Here is a 22,862-nt window from a genome sequence, read left to right on the forward strand (position 1 = left end):
TTTTTTTTTTTTTTTTTTTTTTTTTTTTTTTTTTTTTGTTAAGATCGATTTTATAATAATTTTTTATACAATGTTACCTAAAAAACATTCATCTATAAGTGAAAAAAAAAAAGAAGAAAACAAATTAATCATCCGAAAACAAAATTTTCATATAGGGACCTTTTTTAAAATATCGCCCGGGGGCCTATAAATCCTTCCTGGGAGACGGGATTCAATATCGCCTTTTATAAACACCAATTCAAGAGAGACTAATAAGTATAAATTATTATTATTATTATTATTATTACTATTATCATGAGGGAAATTGGCTATCCGCGAGAAGTTTAAGGCCTATTTGGAAAGCATGAAAATAACTTTTGGAAAATATTTTTTGAAAAATGAGTCATTTTACAGAAAATATTTTCATTTCCCGTGTTTGGTTGCACAGCAGAAAATTATTTTTGTGTGTTTGGTTCATTTTCTGAAAAATGAGTAGAATTGTATAATTAAACATTTTAAATATTTTATTTGGAATATATAAACATTTATAATAATATTAACAATAATATTATTTATCAAAAATTATTTTACAAAAATAAAACAAACCCCGTTTCCGCTGCGGAAATCAGGCATATGGTTTCTGTCGGAAACTAAGGTTGTGGGTGTTGTTAGTGGGCTTTGTACTGCTACGAAAAATGACTTCCGCCAAATTTTGGCGGAAGTCATTTTCTGCCAAATTAGCTATATTTTCTCTAGTCAACGGAAAACATTTTCCGTTGACTGAATTTTCTAGGCACATCCAAACATTGGAAACCTAGAAAATGATTTACATAAATCATTTTCCAGGTTTCCAAACACACCCTTAATTGAAGGTAGAGGTGGCCACACGTCGTTTCAAGATCGAACCAACCCTGGATCGGTCTAGAAAAAGTTGGGTCTGGGCTTCACCGAGTCTAGGTCATACCCAGTTCAAACTGCGATCGGCTAGTACAGGGTCGGTTTAGGAAATCCTCCAATTCTTCTAATTCTTCTAATTTAGGAAATCCTCCTTCAATCACTTCCCACACTCTGCCATAGAAAGCATTCTCTAGTTTCAGCACCTTAAGCTTCGGTAACTGCCCAATTACCATTAAAACCTTCACTGGAAAATTAGTCCCACTCAACCTCAACTTCTTCAATTTTGCAGGAAAACCAACCCGCTCTAAAAGAGTTATACTACCAACTGGAACCGTAACTGTTAGAGTCTCCAACCTCAATAAATCCTCAAAATTCTCCACAGGATTTCTACAACATTGCACTAAGATGTCTTTATACACAACTTTCAGTTTTCTTATGCTTGGAAACCTGCAATAATACACTTCTTTTTCCCTGAAATGAATGGGCATTGCACAAACTAATGTTTGCAAATGCTCTTTGACCATGTTTGGAGGATCTATCATATACTTATCCCCAAGCTTGAGATGCCTTAAATGTTGCAGCTCCCAAATTTTGGATGGCAATAAATGAAGAGTACGTGCTCCAAGTGTTGATTCAACAATGCCATAAACAGTAAGTGTTTGTAAATTTGAATTACTTGATACTACATCAACAAGACTCACAAACCACTGTGGTATGGAAAGATATCTTAAAAATACTAAATTCCTTAAGGGCAATAATGACACTCTTTTGAGTATTAGAGATAGACTCAAATCTAAAATTCTTAAATGTTTGAAAGGCATAAAACTTTCAAAACCTGCCTGAAAGACGAAAAGGGAACGAGGAATATTTGAACTAAACAACACATGATAGTCCAAACTATGTGGGCGTAAACTTAACCAGCGACATGAATTTGTGAGTATGTCTAATGACCATCCAATACATTGTAGAGTATTTGCTGCACATAAAAGACCTTCTTTTTGAGCTTCTCGTACGCAAAAGCTATGCATGTCAATATGTATTGAACAAGTCTTTCTTTTGAAACCGTACTCATCGCCTATTCTGACTAGTCCTCTATTTCTAAGAGCCCTTAAATACATGAGACCTATATCTTCTAATGGCAGACACCTCAATGGCTTCACAAATCCCTCAGCAATCCATAACTTAATAAGTCTTTTGATTTTGATTTGGGTGTGTTTTGGAAAGACCACAAAATATAGAAAACAAACTTTTAAATGTTGTGGCAGACGATTGTAAATGTTGGTGAGCTTACTTGAGTGTTGTGTATCTTTGTGCAGAATTCCCAATGACAATAATTCTTTCTCAATCTTCTTACATTCCTTTAATGTGTAGTTGCATTTAGATAGACGGTCTGCAACTGTAACAATTGAGCGCGGCAATCCCCTGCATTCCTCAACAAGATGGTTCGCAATTTCTTTAAATTTTGGTTTCATTTGTTGTTTAAGAGAAAATGTGTGGGAAAATAGAACCCAACTCTCACTGTCATTTAGGTAAGGCAGTCTCGAGATATTCTGACCTTGGGTGGTGTACTCAGCCACATCAATGAAAATAGTGGTTAGCAATATGCAACTTTCTTTTGAGTGAACGGGAAAACATTGGTGGATATCATCCCAAAGTTGAGTGTTAGGGACATCATCCAAAACAATGAAATATCTTTTGCATTTCTTTAAGTGTTTGTGCAGTTGGTGTTTTAGTTGAGAAACAGTGCTTCCCTGCAGCATGTGATTGAGGGGAGTTGGGCTCATTGATTGAAGAAGGTGGCAGAGTAGTTGTTGCACATTCCCATTGTATCTTGGCGGAATAGTAATCCAAGCTTGAATGTCGAAACGTGATACAACCTTTTTGTGTGTATACAGTTTTTTACAAAAAGTAGTCTTTCCAATGCCTGGGGCTCCAACAATTGTGAGTACACTTCGTTTTGGATATATCTCAGCAAGACGGAGAAGATCCGCTGTCAATGAAAAGAAATTGTTATGACCAACCATTATTATATCCTCAAACTGTGGAGAGCATTGCAAGGATTCACCCGACGCAATAATGTTGTTAGGGTGCGAAGAAGCTGCAGCTTCTGACCAACCAATCAACGGAAGAGAATCATCGTTGGCCGCCTCTTCATCTTCATCGTTGATAAGCTTCAGCAACTCTTCTGCCTCCTTTGCTACTTCTTGCGAGCTGAGATTGAGATGGAGATGGAGTTCCCCTTCATCATCTTTTTGTTGAAGTTGAAGGATGTTCCTTAGTTGTATTTCAATGGCATCTTCAGCTTTGTGTGCAAAGTCTCTGATTTTGTTTAGCAGATTTCGTCAGATTGGAGCACCACCCACAGCGTTGTTGTATTCCTTTTTCACAAAGGCTTCCATATAAGAAAGCTTCTGAAGCAGAGATTTCAATGGCTTCTCATCATCATCAACAAGAGACACTCTGTGGTTGGGTTGCAAAAATTCAAGCTCAATGGTAGCCATCAGAGAAGTCAATGCAACACAACCCATCTCTCTCACCTCGATCAACCTCTCTGCAAATTCAATCCTGGGTTTTTGAGTAAGAAAAGAATGTAGAAGAAGAAGGAAATATGATACAATTGCAGAAAAGCCATTCCAATAAAAAGTGGTGGAGCAAACAAATTATTATGGTAAAATAAATATAGCTTTTTTAACCCAAGGAAAAGAATAAACATGTCTATCCCATTTAAACCACATGAATGGGGCAAGTAATAGTATGGACACAAATGCTCAGAATGTAATATAGAAACCCTTTTTAGAATTTCAACAGCATACCAAGCATGGCATTGACACCTCAAATGAGCATAATATGATCACCATATGAAGAAAAACTCAAATTCAAGTTGGTTTGTGCCTATTCTTACATTCTAAATGATAATGTCCTCATATAAAGTGTGATATTCTATTTGTCTCTTGAGTTTGAGTAAATAGTAATGTGCTCATAATAAAAGTAAAGCAATATGTATATTTTCTGTAAAAAAAACATGAGAACATGGAGTACATATTTTCACAATTAAGCAAGTCATATATGGTTATATTACTAGAAATGCATTCACAGAATTTAATCATATTGCAGTACAAAAGGTTCAATTGCAAGCAAACAGGTCGAAATTTGATAATGTAGTACAAACGATCATGAAGAGGATTTAATTGATCTGTTACCATAGGCTGCTCAAGGAAGAAGGAAATGGAAATAGATGCAAATAAAGGTACAGTAATATTTTTTTTTAGCTACCTTAAGAATACATAAACCAATGACTTCTCACAAAACAGTTGAAAAAATAATTGCAAGCACAATTATGGATATGCTTCTTCTTTTATATAGATATTCAGAATAAATACAGGAGAGAAGTCAAACTTGAAGTTCAATTTGTATCCAAATTTATTATTATAATATAATCCAAAATTACAGACAAATACCATGATAAATTCAACAAAAAAGTATTCTGTTGCTAAAGTCCATGTTTCTACAAAAAAGTATACCGTGACTTATTGCATTTGAATCACTAGCATGTGCATATTAATTTCTGAAATCGGAAACGAAATTTGCTAAACTGGAAGAAGAATAGATAGATGAAGGGCGAAAAGAGTGATGAAACGAAAATTGAAAGGTCAAACCCAAACCCTAATTCTTATTCGTACGAGAATTTTGGACTAATAAAAACACTTACTTTACAGTAAAGGGTTCAAACACACCATTTGTTCGGTGGATTGCCTCACAGGTATGCTTAGAGATCGGCTTCGAACTCGCAAGGGCTGAGGGCAGAGAGGCGAAGGCGCTTAGGGAAGAGAATCGGTTCCGGACAGGCTGGAAGATAGAGAGAGACGACGAAATCGCGGAGTCAGAGATTCGGAGCCGCCGATGGATGAGAAGCGGAGCCGCCGTTCGAGGATGGAGCAGAAGCGGAGCGGCGAGGCTGTGAAACAGAGAGACGGTGAGGGCCGCAGAGAATATGGGTAGGGTTAGGTTGTTCTGGTGTGTCATATTTGTATAAAATTTTGTTTTAAAAAATAGGATAAAGATTATTATTCTACATTTAATTGAGAGTAATAATTATTTACTAGTGGTATGTGTTTTTTTATATATTTATATATATATAGAAATAATTAAATATGGTATTTAAATTTTATATTTGTTGTGTTGTGATTGTATATTTTGTTATGAATTTATTATGATTGATGATATAATGCTGGAGTATTGAATTGCATTTCAGAACAGTACATTGCATACTCAAATACAAGAATAATAAGCACAAAGGTAGGGAATTAGCCTAAGACTAGGTGGAAGAAGCCTAAGACTCTAACTGTCTAATAATTATTATATGTATTTCGGAGCATATTTTAATTAATTTTTTTATTATAGGTATTATTTTAATTAAACATATATGTTAATAATTATTCATATTAAATCAAAATAATTATTAAATGTTAAATTTTTAAATCTCATGTGATATTTTTTTTTTGGTAGTATTATAGACTTTGTTACGATGTATTATTTGTTGATAACTATCTCATGCATTTGGTTTCTAATAAGTAATAACAAAATGCTATATAATACTCAGTATATGCTAATAGTACTTAATGATATTCAATATAACAACCAATTTAATATTTCTAAAGAGTTATACATTTCATAATGAGTTTTCATGAGTAATATTTATCAACAATAACATTACTTAAATTTTATGCCGTGCATCGCACGGGGGCAAATACTAGTACTCTTAAATTATAAATTTATTTACATCGAAAAAATCAAACATTATCGCATATCGAGTGGTAGTTGATGTATAAAAACTCTTAAATTATAAATTTATTCTAAAATTTTCTCACTCTTGCACATGGTTTATGCCTTAATACATCAATTATATAGTTTTAATATAAAGTGAAGACTAGCTAATTAATATATTATTACTCTTTCTTTGTTTACTAGTTAGAAGCACATGCACGGTACAAAATGTTCAATAGTAGGTGCTCGAGGAAGCACATGTACATGCACATGCGATACAATACAAAAATGTCCAATAAACAAAAATTGAAGGAAGTGAAATTATATATATTCTTTAATTTTTTTCACTGGTTTTTCATACACTCAAAAACTCAAGCTAAACTGTTTCAACCAATTTCATCGGTCCACCACCACAGTCGTCACCCTTTCCTGGTTCTCCCGGTCACAACCCCCTCTCCATCTCCATCACCATAGCTAAGCTTCAAAAACTAAGAACAAACTCTTGTGGTTGGGGTTAGGAAAATGTGAAAGTGGCTTAATTTGGTATTGGAAGTGTCAGTGCATGGGGTCTTGTTTTTATTTCCTTGAAAGAAGGCTTGGTGTTGTTCGTGTCATGGCATGGGGTCTTGGGTTGGCTACATACCACCCACTTCTGTATCTTTGTTCAACTTTTGTTATTTTATTTCTGTAATTGGTTACGTTTTATTGTGTACTTTATCTATTTTTTATGAGTTTCTTCATCTCATTTCTTTAAAGAGGTTTTTCATTATTGATGACAATAAAAAAGGGCCTTTTTTGAATTATGACGTGCAGTTCAGTTCCGTTGATAGGTTATCCTATGATAAATCAGTCAAAATTATAAGATCAGTGTGTATTTTCAGACGAGAATATAATATTGTCAATGCGCAAAAGAATGAAAATGAAGACCCAGGTGGTGTGTAAGATTCTTGAATTAAAGTTAGTCTTGTTTACGACTGATCAGATCATTAATGAAGTTAAAAGAACTTTTTCCTTAAGGATCCCTGCTTCCAATTAGTAAAACAATATGCAATTCAAGTATTCTGTAGCATAGCTAGGAAAATATTTCTATGTCAGATTGTAATGAATGACTTTGATAAGTGCCAAAATGTTCATATTTTCACCTTGCATTTAAACTTATTTTCCTTGTCATTTGTTATAATTTTGCTTAAAATGTTACTCATTTGATTCATTTGTGTGTTTATGTGTAGTTCTTGGTGATTTAGATGAATTGAATGATTTTTGGAGCATTTTGGATGCATGTAGAGTCAATGGGAGCCAATGAGAAGCTATGAAGATGGGAGCAACACCTCTTAGAGCACCAAATTGTGGCGTTTTCAATGGTCTTGATCATTTAGACACAAACAAAAGCAAAAGTGGAGCAAAAGAGCAAGAAGTTGAAATTCTCGCACAAATCATCCACTGTTTGGTATTTTGGCCATATCTCTGCGTAGGAATGTCCAAATCAATTTATTTTTATGTCATTAAAAGATAACTTGAAGGGCTACAACTTTTATTCAGACCATAAACACAAATTTAAAGGATTTAAGGGTGAAAAATAGCCTAGAAGACGAGCAATGTGCACAAAAGCGTTGCCTGTAGTGGCCACGGGTGTGGCCACAGCCGTGGCCATTGAGTAGTAAGCCCTCCATTTCTGGCCACGAGCGTAGCCACACCCATGGCCATCCTCTGCAACATATGACAACCCCGTTTTTACCCTTTAAAAGGGGATTTCTTCCACCTAAAAACATATATTTTTTTTATTTCCCTTTCAAATTTTAGTTAGGTTTAGCTTTAGAATAGCTTAGATTACTATAGATTTCTTGTTCTTTTCCATTTTCAAGCTCAAGACACCTTGCAATCTTGGATTCCAATGTTTAAATAGAGAAGTTTTCTTATTCCTCTCTTTCCTTTGATTTCTATTTATGCTTTCAATTAATTCTTTAATATTGTGTATCCATTGTTATATTATGAGTAGCTAAGTGTTTTGGGACTAATATTTGGTTTGATTTCTTGCTATTGATTCCTATTTGATTTGTATTTCATAAGGAGATTATTTGGGTGTGTTCTAGGGTTAGTTGTGTGAAATTGGTTTGTTGTGAAATTTGTGTATGATTGTTGAATTCCAATTATATGCTTTATTTGGAGTTATTTTGTTGCTATGAGAGTAGAGCTTGTACACTAGTCACACATCCACACACTTGATGCCCAATACGAGAGTATTTCGGGTATTGAGGAGAAATTTATGCCTTGTGTTCTTGAATGTGCAACCTTGAATCTACAAAATCTATATATTATTAATTATTTTATAATTCAATGAATTTTAAGTAAACAAAATAATACATGTTTCACTGTAAAACTATTTTACACAAGATTGCCACATAAATTTAACATTTTCACTTTTAATTATGAACAGTAAAAAATAATTTTGTGAAAATTATAATAAAATGCAGAACCACTCAATCAATCAATGGTTATAGTAAATTGAATATTTCTTTTTTTAAAGGTTCATATTTTGTGTATTGAATAATGTTTATTTAAGCATCCTAAAAAAAATGAATTTTTAGTATATTAAAAATGAACATCTAATTATAGTTTATATTGCTATGTGAATCATGGTTCATAGTATAATTTTTCATTATACACACACAAACTAAGCAAATTAAAGTAGATTTGTGTTAATTCATCATATTCATGTTTAATTCATCTAATTTCACGTATATTCCAAAACATGATTGATGGTTTATGGTAAATTAATGTTTAATTATGGGCAAAAACTTGTGTGAGACCGTCTCACGAATAAGGATCCGTGAGACGGTCTCACACAAGTGTGACCCTTAATTATGATATCTTTAATATGTGTAAATATTATATTATGTTTGAACTAACTTAATTTACCACAAAAAAAATTAGGGATAAGGGTCAAATAGACCCTTCAACTATAGGCTAAAGTGCAATTCAACCCTTCAACTACAAAAAGCTTCAATTAGACACCTTAACTTCTCATTTTTATGCAATTAGGCTAATTAATAGGTTACCTTCAGGTAGCTGGTAAAAGGAAAATTTTTTAATTCAAAAAAATTAATTAAAATAAGAAAATCATTTTTAACTCAAACAAAGTAAATAATTAAAAAAAATGGGAGGAGAAGACGGCCATGGTCGCCTTCCTCATTAAAGAATCTCCGGCTGGCAGCTGCTGCGGCGGGGCAAAGAAGAGGAGTTTGATTTCTATTTGCGGGGTGGGTCTTTGAAGGAATGGGAGATGTATGCTACGGATGAAGTGTTTTTCCAAGGACAGCTTTTTTCCCCTCTGGAATTCCATTAGCTCCGACAGTGCCTTCATCGAAATCTGGAGCAGTAGCCGCTACATTTCCATGGACCGCTGTCATTCCGTCGGGTACACCAGTGCGAGCAGCAAAATTAGCAGCATGAGAAGCCACCAGTTGTCTAGCAACGCCGCCTCATCGATTACCACCCTGTACGGCAAGCATCACAGAATCCGGAACCAATTCCAGTATTCTCAACTGAGCTTGACATCGTAACTTCGTTTCTCCAAGGTTTCACACAGCCACGCAGCAAATAACTATGCCTGGAATTCTACCCTCTGGAGCATTGTAAGCAACACATACATCAGATCCAACATTACGCAGAAGCTGAAGCAAAGATTTGCAAACAAAGACCTTGTCATTTTCACCACCTGCAAATGCTATTTCAATTATGTCCAAACAATTCCTTCAAGATCTGCCATGAGCCAAGACAATAAGAAAAACAAGAAGAAATCTTGTTATGAATTATGATAATTGCGGAAGACCGGCGGTTGCCTTCCCATGAACTTTCCGGCTACTCTAACCGGAGAAAATTATTGGCTTTTCCGTTGACGGGGAGAAGCCAACTCTCTTTGATTTTCTGTTTTTACTTTTTATTTTTTAAAATCTTTTTACCTGTTATTACCCTATTTTTACCTACAAATTGATCTAATTGAACAAATTTTATAAGTTTTTAACTAAATTGCATAAAAATGAGAAGTTAAGGTGTCTAATTGAAGCTTTTTGTAGTTGAAGGGTTGAATTGCACTTTAGCCTATAGTTGAAGGGCCTATTTGACCCTTATCCCAAAAAATTATTTATCAGAAACAATATATTTTTTAACAATAATTACAGAATTAGTTTTTTTTTTAAATTATATTTAAACTAAATATATAAATAATTCAATCAATTAACTTGAACACATATAATATGTTTCAAGTAGTATTTAAAAAAAAAATAATGTGTTGAGTTAAAATTTGCAAATACAAGTTAAGTTGAATCTTTTTTTTTTTTTTTAATACTATTAACTCTATTACAATGCAGTGTCTGTTCATAACTACTTTCTTAATCTATTGAAGCACAAGAGTCAGTATCGCCTCCATTGAATCTCGAACCCACCACCTCCCGTATAAGTTGAATGTAGATGTTTAAAACAGAAAAGTACATATTCTAATTGTGTTGGTAGAATGGTAGTGCATTGATCTCAGCACACATAGGTCAAAATACTTTTTGGAGTTGCAGCTATGGACATAAAACAACTTTTTCCTTTTTTTTTTTTTTTAAATATTCATGATTTTTTACAAAATATTTTTTTTAATACTACTAACTCTATTAGAATGCAGTATCTGTTTATAGCCTCCACTGAGGCTCGAACCCACCACCTCCCGTATAAATAAGGTCCTTGGCATGTAACTACCCATATGAAATGGTAACAACGATTTAATCGCACAACATAGTAGTGGGTAGAGACGATGCACATACAACAAATTGGGAAAACATTTTTAAAAAAAAATTTACAAAACTTTTTCAATGGTTACAACAAGAGAAAAAGTATACACAAAAATGATCCATTGATACAAAGTAGATAATATGAAAAAAGTTAATTTGCCTCAGCAAATGAAAGACAATGACTTAAAACTTCAAATATATACAACCAAAAAGTGGGAAATTGTAGATTATATTGAAAATGGAAGGCAAAGACATATGTAGCTATCTTAGGATAGCCTCATACATCGTATCCTTATTCTTCTGACTCTTCCGTATCTGTATAACATTGATCCCATACATTATACTCTTCCTCTTCTGACTGTTCCTTATCTGTATACTGCCATGGATCATAATCTTCTTCGTCTTCTTCCTGATATTATTATGGAGTACATTTTTTAGTTCCTTCATATTTCCAAACCAGACAAATATATATCTCATAAAAATCATCCAAAATGAATATTGTGATTCATCATAGCAATTGGATCAATATAATAATGCAAAACGGAACGAAGAACATTAAACCAGGTGAGAAAAAGAAATATTAAACAGATTTTGCAAAGAAAATAAACAAAAGAATGAAAGAGAAGTAGATCGAACGAACATACCTCAAATGCCTTGCCGTCAATAATAAGGTTAGGTACATCTTCACAAAACCTCTTGGCAGAAGTGACAACAGAAGGAGGACATTGCTCCAACTTAATTGAGTGCATCCGCCCGTGCATTATTGCACTTACAGGAGAGATCTCTTCTAGAGAATAACAACGTTTTAAGAATATGCTCCGGAGCTTTGGGAAATGATTACTAGTATTGGCCACCACTCGCTCAAGACTTCTGGCTTCAACCTCCAATTTTTTTAATTCAGGGAATCCTCCTTCAATCACTTCCCACACTCTTCCATAGAAAGCATTCTCTAGTTTCAGCACCTTAAGCTTTGGCAACTGCCCAATTACTGTTAAAACCTTCACTGGAAAATTTGTCCCACACAATCTCAACTTCTCCAAATTTGCAGGAAAACCAACCTGCTCTAAAAGAGTTATACTACCAACTGGAACCATAACCGTTAGATTCTCCAACCTCAATAAATTCTCAAAATTCTCCAGAATGATGATGGGATTTCTGCAACATCGCCCAACGCTGCAACTAGGCACTAAGACGTCTTTATACACAACTCTCAGTTTTCTTATGCTTGGAAACCGGCAATAATACACTTCTTTTTTCCTGAAATGAATTGGCATTGTACAAACTAATGTTTGTAAATGCTCTTTAACCATGTTTGGAGGATCTATCAAATACATATCCCCAAGTTTGAGATGCCTTAAATGTTGCAGCTCCCAAATTTTGGATGGCAATAAATGAAGAGTACGCGCTCCAAGTGTTGATTCATCAATGCCAGAAACAGTAAGTGTTTGCAAATTTGAATTACTTGATACTACATCATCAAAACTCTCAAACCACTGTGGTATGGAAAGATATCTCAAAAAAGCTAAATTCCTTAAGGGCAACAATGACACTCTTTTGAGTATTAGAGATTCACTCAAATCTAAAATTCGTAAATGTTTGAAGGGTATAAACCGTTCAAAACCTCCCTGAAAGACGAAAAGTGAGCGAGGAATATTTGAACTAAACATCACATGATAGTCCAAACTATGTGAGCGTAAACTTAACCAGCGACATGAATTTGCGAGTATATCTATTGACCATCCAATACACTGTTGAGTATTTGCTGCACATAAAAGACCTTCTTTTTGAGCTTCTCGTACACAAAAGCTATGCATGTCAATATGTATCTCACAAGTCCTTGGTATGAAGATTTCGTACTGATCAACTATTCTGACTAGTTCTCTCTTTATAAGATCATTTAAATATATGTAACCAACTTCTTCTAATGGCAGACACCCCAATGGCTTCACAAATCCCTCAGCAATCCATAACTTAATAAGTTTTTTCACTTTGATTTTACTGTGTTTTGGAAAGACCACAAAATATAAAAAGCAAACTTTTAAATGGTGTGGCAAAGGATTGTAAATGTTGCTAAGCTTACTTGAGTGTTGTGTATCTCTATGCAGAATTCCCAATGACAATAATTCTTTCTCGATCTTCTTCCATTCCTTCAATGTGAAGTTGCATTTAGATAGACGGTCTGCAACTGTAACAATTGAGCGCGGCAACCCTCTGCATTCCTCAACAAGGTTTTTCGCAATTTCTTGAAATTCAGGTGTCATATGTTGTTTAAGAGACAACCTGCGAGAAAATAGAACCCAACTGTCATTGTCACTTAGGTAAGACAGGGTCTTGATGATATCCCAACGTTCCTTGATGACACAGCCACATCAGTGAAAGGAGTGGTTAGCAATATCCGACTTCCATATGAGTCAACCGGAAAACATTGGCGGATATCATCCCAAAGCAGAGTGCGAGTGACATCATCCAAAACAATTAAATATGTTTTGTATTTCAAGTGTCTGTGCAGTTGCTCTTTTAGTTGAGAAACAGTGATTCCCAGCATGTCAATTTCTTCATTGAGTGGGGTTGGGCTCATTGATTGAAGAAGGTGGCACAGTAGTTGTTGCACATTCCCATTGTATGTTGGCGGAATAGTAATCCAAGCTCGAATGTCGAAATTTGATACAACCGCCTTGTCTGCATACAATTTTTTACATAAAGTAGTCTTTCCAATGCCTGGGACTCCAACAATTGGGAGCACTACTCGTTCTCTAGATAAAATATTATAGAGAAGATGATTTCTCAATGAAAAGTAATACTCTTCACCCCAAAGCATTATTATATCCTCCTCTTCCTCCTCAAACTGTGGAGAGCATTGCAAGGATCCACCCGAGGAAGAAGCTGCAGCTTCATTGTTGATAAGCTTCAGCAACTCTTCTGCCTCCTTTGCTACTTTTTGCAAGGTTCGATGGAGTTCCCCTTGATGAGCATTTTGTTGAAGGATGTCTGTGAGTTGTATTTCGATGGCATCTTCAGCTTTGAGTGCAAAGTCTCTGATTTTGTTGAGCAGATGTCGTCGGATTGGAGCACCACCCACAGCATTGTTGTATTCCTTCTTCAGAAAGGCTTCCATATAAGAAAGCTTCTGAAACAGAGATTTCATTAATGGCTTTTCATCGTCATGAAGAAGAGACACTCTGTGGTTGGGTTGCAAAAATTCAAGCTTAATTGTAGCCTTCAGAGAAGTCAGTGCAACACAAGCCATCTCTCTCTCTCTGGATGTTTAATTTTCCTCTCTCTCACTCTTTGTATTTTTTAGAATGTAATAATGCATTCGCAACTTTTGGCTTTGCTTAGCTTATTTATACTGCATTTCTTCACTCTCTCTCGATCCAATCTCACTCTTAAGTGTTTTAGAGTAATTAAGAAGGTAGGTAGAAGTGCGCGCAATTAATGTATCTCATTCTTTGTTTACTAGGTAGAAGCATATGCACATGCATGCACATGTTTACTAGTTATATATATATATATGATAAGTGCAAAAGATGCTACACTTATAGGGTCGTTCTCGGGTCACATTGCACGTACTTGCTAGCTTTTGTGATTGATTTGGGGCTTAATTGCGTTAAAATGCGTGTTAGTGCCATTGGACCCTAGTCCACACATGTTTGATCATTTTGTAGGTAAAACGTTGTGCAAAAAGGTGAAAAAGGCATGGATTTCAAAGAATCCCTCCGATTCTTTGAAAAAGGCATGGACGCGGGTCGGACGCCTGCGTCCGATTTCGAGATCTCTCCGAAGTTTCGAAGCCGCGCACAGAATCCCGCTGGACGCGCAACGGACGCGCGTCCAGTAGGGCGTCCGCAGTGTAACCTTTTGGCGGTTGGCGCGATTTAAATAGAGATTTGGGGCATTTTTCAGGGGGATCCATCACACTTCAGTTTTAGACCACTTTAGAATATTTCTCTCTCTAGGATTAGCCTAGAGAGATCTCTCCCAATTCACTCCACATTGCAATTCTTAGGTTTAGATTAGAATTAGAGAAGAATTCCATTGTTGCAAGATTGAGATCTACATTCAATTTCAAGTTCAAGGTTTAATTTCAAGCTAAGTCTTCCTTTTAATTTCTTGTCATTACTTTTACCTTTTGCTATTTTAATTCCAAGTATGATTAGATAGATCTTTGTGGATTTGGATTGAGCAATGTTGTATGGATGTTCTTGAGCTTTGAATTGATCAATTAGGTTTTGCAATTGCTTGATTATGAGTTTGATTGTGTGAGTGGTGATCCACTTTGACTCTTGTGTAGGGGTGATCAACCTATGTGAGAGGTGTTTGGAGAAGGAGTCTCACTTACGAGAGTAAGGTTACTCCTTAGCCTAGCCTAGCACATTTCCCTCTCACCTTTGAGAAAAGGGGGAAGTGGAAGATAAGAGGCACATAACGTGTTTGACAAAATGCCTCTCCTAGCCTAGTGATCACAAGGATGACATTACGGTCTAAGGAGTGAGTCCATTGACCACGAGAGTGGTGGTGGTGTTGGTGACCTTATCTCATTTTCGTTATCTAAGTGTTGCTAGCCTAATATCTTTGGAAATCAAGGATACCTATATGAGTTGCAAGATCCAAATTCTCCTTTCCATTTGATTGTTTCCAACGTGCATTATTTGAGTTAGCTTATTTTCATGATGTTTCACGTGCATTTTCTTACTATGTTTGGGTTAGCTTTCAAACACTAAACACTCTTGTGCTTAATCCCCTTACCGCTTGAATTCCCTCCTTGCCATCCTTTGAGAACGATACTCGGAAATCTTTCCGTTTTACCATCTATTTCTTTTCATCCACCGCGAAAACTACAAGTCATTAATATATATATATATATATATATATATATATATATATATTACTGAATTTCAATGGTTTTTCATGCACACTCTCAAAAACTCATGCATACACTATCAAAAACTCAAGCTGAATTGTTGCAATGAAAAAAGTGAATGCAACACAATCTAATAGTAGGGGAGAGAAGAATAATAAATTTTATGACTAAAAGATTCTAATCCAATAGTAGGATAGTAAAAGTAGTCAAATTAAACAAACATAATAATAATAGATATGAAATCCAATTAAAAATAGTCGCATTTATTAAAAAAAGGCAAACAAACATAATGACAATACATATCAAATACGATAGTAGACCGAGTTCAAGCATCTCCAACCGAACGCAACCTTAGTTCAGTGCAGTAAACACTTAGGGTGCGTTTGGTTCACACATGGGAATCGGAATTAGAATGGGTATCAAATACTTGGTAATGGTAATGGGTTTTGGTGAAAGTATTTAACATGTTTGGTAATTAGGTGGAACGGGAATGATTATTAATAGTTGAGGAAGAAAGGAGGAAGGGATATGAAACCCTTATTTAATAAGGGCATGGGTTTTGTCATTAATAGGGTATTCCAAACCCATAGTAGCATTCACAAAACCTATCAACCAAACACAAACAATCACTTTCATACCCATTTCTTATGCCTAAACCCCAACCAAACACATCCTTAGTAAGTGTATATAAAATAAAAATTGTCACATGAGATAGAGTTTTATGTCCTTATAACTTTTATCATATTTGAATGCACCCATTAACCAAAAGGCAAAAGTAAACACCCCTCTCGTTGCCCAATAACTTACAAAGAAATTGAACACTCATTTTGAGCCCTAAATAGCTAGAAGAGATTGATACATAATTTCTAGGAGGAAAGTAAAGTAAATGTTTTATCAATTAAAAGCCATCAAAGATTGAATTCACTTAGGCTCTGTTTGGCAGAGCTTATTTAGGAGCTTATAGCTTATTTTAAGCTACTAATAAGTTATAAGCTCTGTTTGGTAATGTTCTCAAAATAAGCTAGTAGCTTAAAATAAGAGCTTATTTTGAAACGCTACTTGAGGTAGCTTTTCAAAAATAAGCTAGTAGTTTTTTTAACTTTTTCCATCTTTATCTTTATTATTTTAAATAAATGACATCTTTTACCCATCTCAATTAAAACCTTTTTAACATTTTCTTTTCATTATGTTTGGTTGTAATTTCAGTTTGACATTTGTGTTTGAACATTAATTTTTGTATGAACTAATCTTATGAATTATAAACATTTTTTTTATTTATATATTTTCAAATATATGTTCTTACTTTATATTTTATTTAAATATATTGATTTTATTATTTTATATTTTAATATATAAACAAACCTATTTAAATTTAAAATTATTTAAATTGTATGAAGATGTCCTTCTTAATTTTTTTTTTTTTACATTTACCAGCTTATCAAAAAGCTAATTTTATCAAACACTTTTAAGCCTAACAGCTAGCTTAATAACTCTTCAGATTTCAGCTTCGAGCTTATAGCTTTTTAGTTTTCTGCTACTTTTCAGCTAGATTTGCCAAACATAGCCTTAATTAGCACATGGATAGGACTATAGGAGGATGGGTCACACTTGTGTGAGACCGTCTCACGGATCCTTATTCGTGAGACGGTTCGGGTCGGGTCAAGGCACCATGCAAATGTCACACTTATATGTGCAAATGTCATACTTATATGCTCAAATATAACACTAATCAAGAATACAATTTTTGTTACTTATTAGAGAAAAAGTAATACATTTTTCATAATAAGTAATGTTGACAAGTGCCCCTCACTTATAAGGGCAAATATAATACTTTTGTGGAAAAATGTAATACTTTTAAATCGAAATGTAAAAGTATTGTATTTTCCCTTAAAAGTATTACATTTACCCTTATAAGTAACAAAAATTTTATTCATGATTAATATTATATTTGAGCATATAAGTATGCCATTTGTGCATATAAGTGTTACATTTGCATCTTGACCTGACCCGTCTCATGGTGAGACGGTCTCACACAAGTTTTTGCCTAGGAGGATTGGTAGGTAGCACTACACGCATCTCCATCATATCACTAGATAGGTTACGTTACATCTGCACATGCATGGTTTATAAATTATAATACTCCTAAATTATAAATTTATTTACTTCGCGCATATCAAACATTGTCGTAAATAGGGTGTTAATTGATTTATAAAATTCTTAAATTATAAATTTATTTACCTTGAACGAATTAAGCATTGTCGTATATCTTGTGCTAGTTGATTTATAAAAACTCTTAAATTATAAATTATCTCACTCTTGCACATGTATTATGTCTTAACCCATCAATTATATATTTTAACTAGTATTTTTAGTGTATATTTGTTGAATGATAAGATAAGTGTAAAAGTATGAATAGTATATTTCTCGATATTTAATGTCATTACTATCTAAATAAATATGGGAAAAAGTGTAAATAATTTTAAAAATCATTAAGATGATTAAAGATTCTTGGAATCAAACTGTATTTGAATGTTTTTTTAAATTACTTGATTTAGAACAGTTTTGTTCCCATAGTTTTTTTTTTGTATAATAAATATGTTTGAATAGTTTAAAAAAAAATAATATACAATAGTCTGGAATTAAAAAAAATCTCGAAATTAAAACATAATTACTTTAATTACTACTGTAGTAAATTTTGTTTTGAAAGTAAAGAAGATAATAAATTTAATAACAATTATAAAGTTAAAATATTATTTTAGAATGAAGTCAAATATTTACAAATTCTTAAAAACTTCCTTGTATACAATGTTTGCTGTTGAAGTTTTTCTGGTGCTTTCACTGTCACAAATCAATATTTTCAGCCCTTTTGGAGTAGTGACCCTAGAAACTGCAACATATAATTGTCCATGACTAAAGACAGGTTTTTTCAAAAATAGGCCTACATGAGAAAGCGATTGTCCTTGACTCTTATTAATTGTCATTGCATATGAGACAATTAATGGAAATTGTCTTCTTTGAAATTTAAACGGCAACCTCAATCTGATGGAGTAAGTGACATTCTCGGTATGAGTACTTTCTCACCTGCACTGGTTCCGGACAATATCCTTGCTTCTAGAACATGGTTTCCAAGTTTAGTAATTACCATTCTTGTGCCATTACATAAACCAATTGAGTGATCAATATTTCTTAATAGCATAACTGGAGTGCCAACTTTCAATGTCAATGCATGATTGGGTACACCTGAACAGTTGATTCCATTTAAAAATTCTGGACTGTGAACATCAGCTAAGATATCAACATTAGAATCAGATTTGCAAGTACTATCACAACTGAAATATGTAATTCCATCAGACGTGTTTAAAGAACTCATATATTCATTTATAGAATGTACCACGTCAAGTCTTGGTGCCAATATTGCCCTTTTTTGTAAGTACGATGGATCATCAATTATACTTGAGAATGATGGATACGTGCTTTCCACAATTGCTTTAATGGGATCTGTAGAATACTGTAAGAGTATTTGTCCAGGTATCTCTATGTATTCACATTCATCTGTTTGCCCCTCAATTTTGCCATCTCCAATTTTTGCAATCCATTAAGAAAAATGTTTCAGTTGTGCATAATCATTATTTGAGGATGAGTTTTGGAGTCTCATATTCTTTGTCAAGCGTAGGACTTTACAATACCTCCATAGATAAGATGCATTTATTATTGCATGCACAATATCTTGTCCTTTTTTTTTATATTATTATTATTATTATTATTATTATTATTATTATTATTATATAAAAGATAAATTTCCCAAACCACAAATCCCTACCTAAATGGCAAAACAAATCCGTATACTATTTACAATAGTCAATAATAAAAATTCACATAGTATTCCTAATTCATAAGCTTAAAAGTATATCAATTCCCATGAATTGTGTTTATAGAAAAAAATTAAAGAATTCCTAATTTGATAAGTATATGAATTTCCAATCATTGGCTAACCAAAAAAAAACTTAATTATTAATTTAATAAAAAAATATATTACCGTCTGTACGATTTGTGGGACTTAGCCGTGACTGTTTTATTAGAGGTTGGTTCCAGCAACTGCTTCATGAGTATTATAGCCTAAATGTGTAGTTTGAAAAGAGTATGGAATAATATAGCTTAAAACTTAGTTGAAAGACATCTTCAAAAAAAACTTAGTTCAAAGACAACAATTTGGTATTTATACTTCTGTGATGTAATATTTTAGTTAAAAGAATAATATATATTTTGATTCTGCTCATATTTATAATGATTATCAATGAATATTTGATTTTAATTTATACACCATAATAAATTCAACAAATTTATAATTATTTTATGATTTGGTAAATATAAAATAAATGATTCTGCTCATATTTGTAATGATTTTTTAACAATTATATATATATATATATATATATATATATATATATATATATATCAAAACCTTAGTAGAGCCATTTTTTTTTTCTTATTCAAAATTTGAATATTTGTATTTTATAAACAAAAAAATTGAAAAGTACATAAATAATACTTTTTTGTTAAGAAAAATAAGTAACAAATTTAATTTCTACTACTGTGTTATTCCTATAACATATTAAGATAAATAGAAAAAATTAAAAAAATAGAATTGAAATTAAATTAAATTGATTTATGGCCTACTCTTTTATGAAAACACAAAAATAAAATATTGTTATAAAAAAAATAAATAATATTTTTACACTACAATTGTGTTGTTCTTTACATTGTCCTTATTATTATTATTATTATTATTATTATTATTATTATTATTATTATTATATATTTTGGGACTTAGTCGTGACTGTTTTATTGAGGTTGATTCCAGTAGCTGTTTCATGAGTATTATAGTCTAAATGTATAGTTTTTAAAGAGTACGGAATAATGTAGCTTAAAACTTAGTTGAAAGACAATAGTTTTGTATTTATACTTCTGTGATGTAATCTTTTAGTTAAATGAATAATATATATTTTGATTCTGCTCAAATTTAGAATGATTATCAATGAATATTTGATTTAAATTTACACCATAATAAATTCAACAAATTTATAATTATTTTATTGATTTGGTACATATAAAATAAAGATTTTGCTCATATCTGTAATTATTTTCAACAATATTTGTTTTTATTTTACATTGTGGTGTTGACAGAAATAATATCCGTAATATATAATTTAAGGAATTAATATAAATTTTTATATAAATTTTTAAAATATATTGTAGTTAGGGTGCTTGATTATGTTCAAATGTTTGTTTTGATAAGCCTATTTTTTAACAATTAAATACAATTTGATTTCTTAATTATACTATTACTAAATTTCATTTCATTTTTTATGAGTAAATTGAATCAGGTAGTTTGTTATTATATAATTTTTTTGAGTACTACTGCAAATGTTACAATGTAGTATCTGTTCATTTGAAATTATATATTTATATATATATATATATATATATATATATATATATATATATATATATATAGATAGATAGATAGATAGTTAATATTTTTATAATCTAAGAGTAATAAAAAATCTCATAAAAAAAGATTTAAAAAAATATAATATATGGAAATAAATATATTTAATGAAACATTTAATAGCACAAAAATCTGGTTTATAATAGAAATCCAATTTATTTTTTGAAAACAGAAATCCAATTTATTAAAACATGACAAATTAAAAAAATACTTACACCAACATAAATGCAAACTAATTCAACATAACTTTCAAACTTTCTGAACAAATGTAATAAATAATTCACCAAATAACTCCACCCTTGTTCAATTTCAAGGTTTTTCTATCTTCACAATTGATTTTGACTTCTTTCCAACATTGGATGAAAATGAATCATTCAAGGTACGTTTAATGCTGTTACTGGAAGATTCAGATCCAATTATTTCAACATCAACGTCTTTTTTGAGATCTTTTATTGGTGTTGTGACCTCACCACCTGAAGACAATTCCTATAAAAAAAATGTTTCTATAATTTATGTTGTCTAATATTTTCAAAGCTAAAAGAATAAATATAAACTTAGTTTATTATATAACAAAGATAAATTACCTCAACACTGTTATCTTGACCATGTTGGAATGTGGGAAAAGCATCTGAATCCTATATAATGAAAGTATATATATTATTTACTTTGTATTATTTAAAAATTAATTACAAATTAAATATGAGGTATTTCCAACCTGGCTCTCGAGCACCATACTATCACGAACTTTTGAAATAAGTCCTGGTTCACGACAAAGTTTCATTATGGTCCAAGATCCATAAAAATTTGATAGGTGCTCTGGCTTTACTTGAACCTTAAACAGAAGGGTTTGGTGAACTACAACATTCATTTCCGGGGGAAACGAATCCATTTCATCCTATACAATAAAGGATTTGAATTAGTATAATTCTAAAAAAATAAAAGAGAAGTTGAATATAATACAATAACAATTAGTTCTAACCTCCACATAAGATTTTTTTAATTCAGATGCAGATTTTCCAAATAAATCATTGCATTCACGATCCCATAGTTGGAAGGCTGCATTCCCAATCGCATCAGAGACTCTTATGGTAACTTTATATCTAAAGGTACCATTAGGCCAATATGTATTGCATTTCAAGCAATGAAAACGATTCAATGACGGTTCTAATTTTTTTATGCACCTATTACAGGATAAATAACACCAATCTCCAATATTTTGAAAAGCCACAATTTTGGCTTAACACCCAAAAGCTTCCAACCTATATGTTTACAATTACAAAAAATCAAATAGTAATTTGAGAAAGAATATTTATGATTTTAAATTTACNCTTGTGTTGACAATTGTAGTAAATTAAATATACACACCTCAGAAGCATCGTACAACTGACTAATATTCCGGATTGTCTCAGTGTTGATCTCATCTGCTATTGTAGATGATGATATTGTTGATGTACTAATTGAAACCTTTGGTGTAAGAGTCACATCCCCCCTTATAATTTTATTTAATATTATTCAAATTATATAAAAAGTATTAATAAAATTAAATATTCAAATTTAGTACGATTTAATGTTTCAAATTCAAAATATACGTACAATAATTTGAAATCAACAATTTGCTGACAATTATTATCCATCACAAGCTTAGTGGCACCAAATGTATTTATGATTGAAACCTCACCTAATGAATAAGATAACAAAGATTAACATTATAGGATGTTTTATATTTTTAATAAAAAATAATGTAATAAATTTACAAAGAATAACACGTGATGATGAAATTAGGTATTTACCATTATACATTTTTGCACGACACATCTGAATTATCAACACAACAGGTTCCGGATCTGGGTGGTCCACAAGTGGGAGCAATAAATCAACATATTGGTCCCAGAAAGTACATCTTAAAGTTTTTTCCCTGTATATAGTTGTTAAATAAATAATATTTATTTTCAAATATAGTAACATAAAAAAATAATAAAATTGTAATATATAAAAATAGATTTTAAACATTACTTACTCATGATCTTGAATAACAATCTCCATGAATCTTTTTTGTTTCCCAGAAACTAATGTAGTGCAA

General features: G+C 32.3%; 2 protein-coding genes and 1 pseudogene across 2 annotated transcripts; all 3 read right to left on the reverse strand.

Moving 5' to 3' along the window:
- Positions 1-2,707: 2,707 nt before the first annotated feature.
- LOC116002358 lies at positions 2,708-4,899 on the reverse strand. The gene is made up of 2 exons (XM_031242473.1): positions 4,586-4,899; positions 2,708-3,441 (listed from the first exon to the last, which is right to left on the reverse strand). Exons 1-2 carry the CDS (start codon positions 4,897-4,899, stop codon positions 3,219-3,221), a joined length of 537 nt encoding a protein of 178 aa, XP_031098333.1. The 3' UTR covers positions 2,708-3,218.
- A 4,028-nt stretch (positions 4,900-8,927) lies between these two features.
- On the reverse strand, positions 8,928-13,659 carry LOC116002359 (putative late blight resistance protein homolog R1B-17). The gene is made up of 5 exons (XM_031242474.1): positions 12,773-13,659; positions 11,057-12,692; positions 10,750-10,821; positions 9,260-9,311; positions 8,928-9,118 (listed from the first exon to the last, which is right to left on the reverse strand). Exons 1-5 carry the CDS (start codon positions 13,657-13,659, stop codon positions 8,928-8,930), a joined length of 2,838 nt encoding a protein of 945 aa, XP_031098334.1.
- Positions 13,660-18,047: 4,388 nt separating this feature from the next.
- Positions 18,048-22,582, reverse strand: LOC116002360 (annotated as a pseudogene).
- Between the last annotated feature and the right edge of the window lie 280 nt (positions 22,583-22,862).

Source organism: Ipomoea triloba, chromosome 13 (genome assembly GCF_003576645.1).
Source record: "Ipomoea triloba cultivar NCNSP0323 chromosome 13, ASM357664v1".
Lineage (NCBI taxonomy): Eukaryota > Viridiplantae > Streptophyta > Magnoliopsida > Solanales > Convolvulaceae > Ipomoea > Ipomoea triloba.

What these genes read in the sequence shown, in the direction of transcription:
- LOC116002359 (XM_031242474.1), bottom strand. Translation starts at nt 13,659, where the DNA reads ATGGCTTGTGTTGCACTGACTTCTCTGAAGGCTACAATTAAGCTTGAA. An exon ending in TTGACGGCAAGGCATTTGAG is followed by an intron (nt 10,822 to 11,056) that starts GTATGTTCGTTC and finishes TAATAATATCAG; the next exon opens with GAAGAAGACGAAGAAGATTA. An exon ending in TGCTTACAATGCTCCAGAGG is followed by an intron (nt 9,119 to 9,259) that starts GTAGAATTCCAG and finishes GTAATCGATGAG; the next exon opens with GCGGCGTTGCTAGACAACTG.
- LOC116002358 (XM_031242473.1), bottom strand. Translation starts at nt 4,899, where the DNA reads ATGACACACCAGAACAACCTAACCCTACCCATATTCTCTGCGGCCCTC. An exon ending in TTTGAACCCTTTACTGTAAA is followed by an intron (nt 3,442 to 4,585) that starts GTAAGTGTTTTT and finishes TCAAAAACCCAG; the next exon opens with GATTGAATTTGCAGAGAGGT.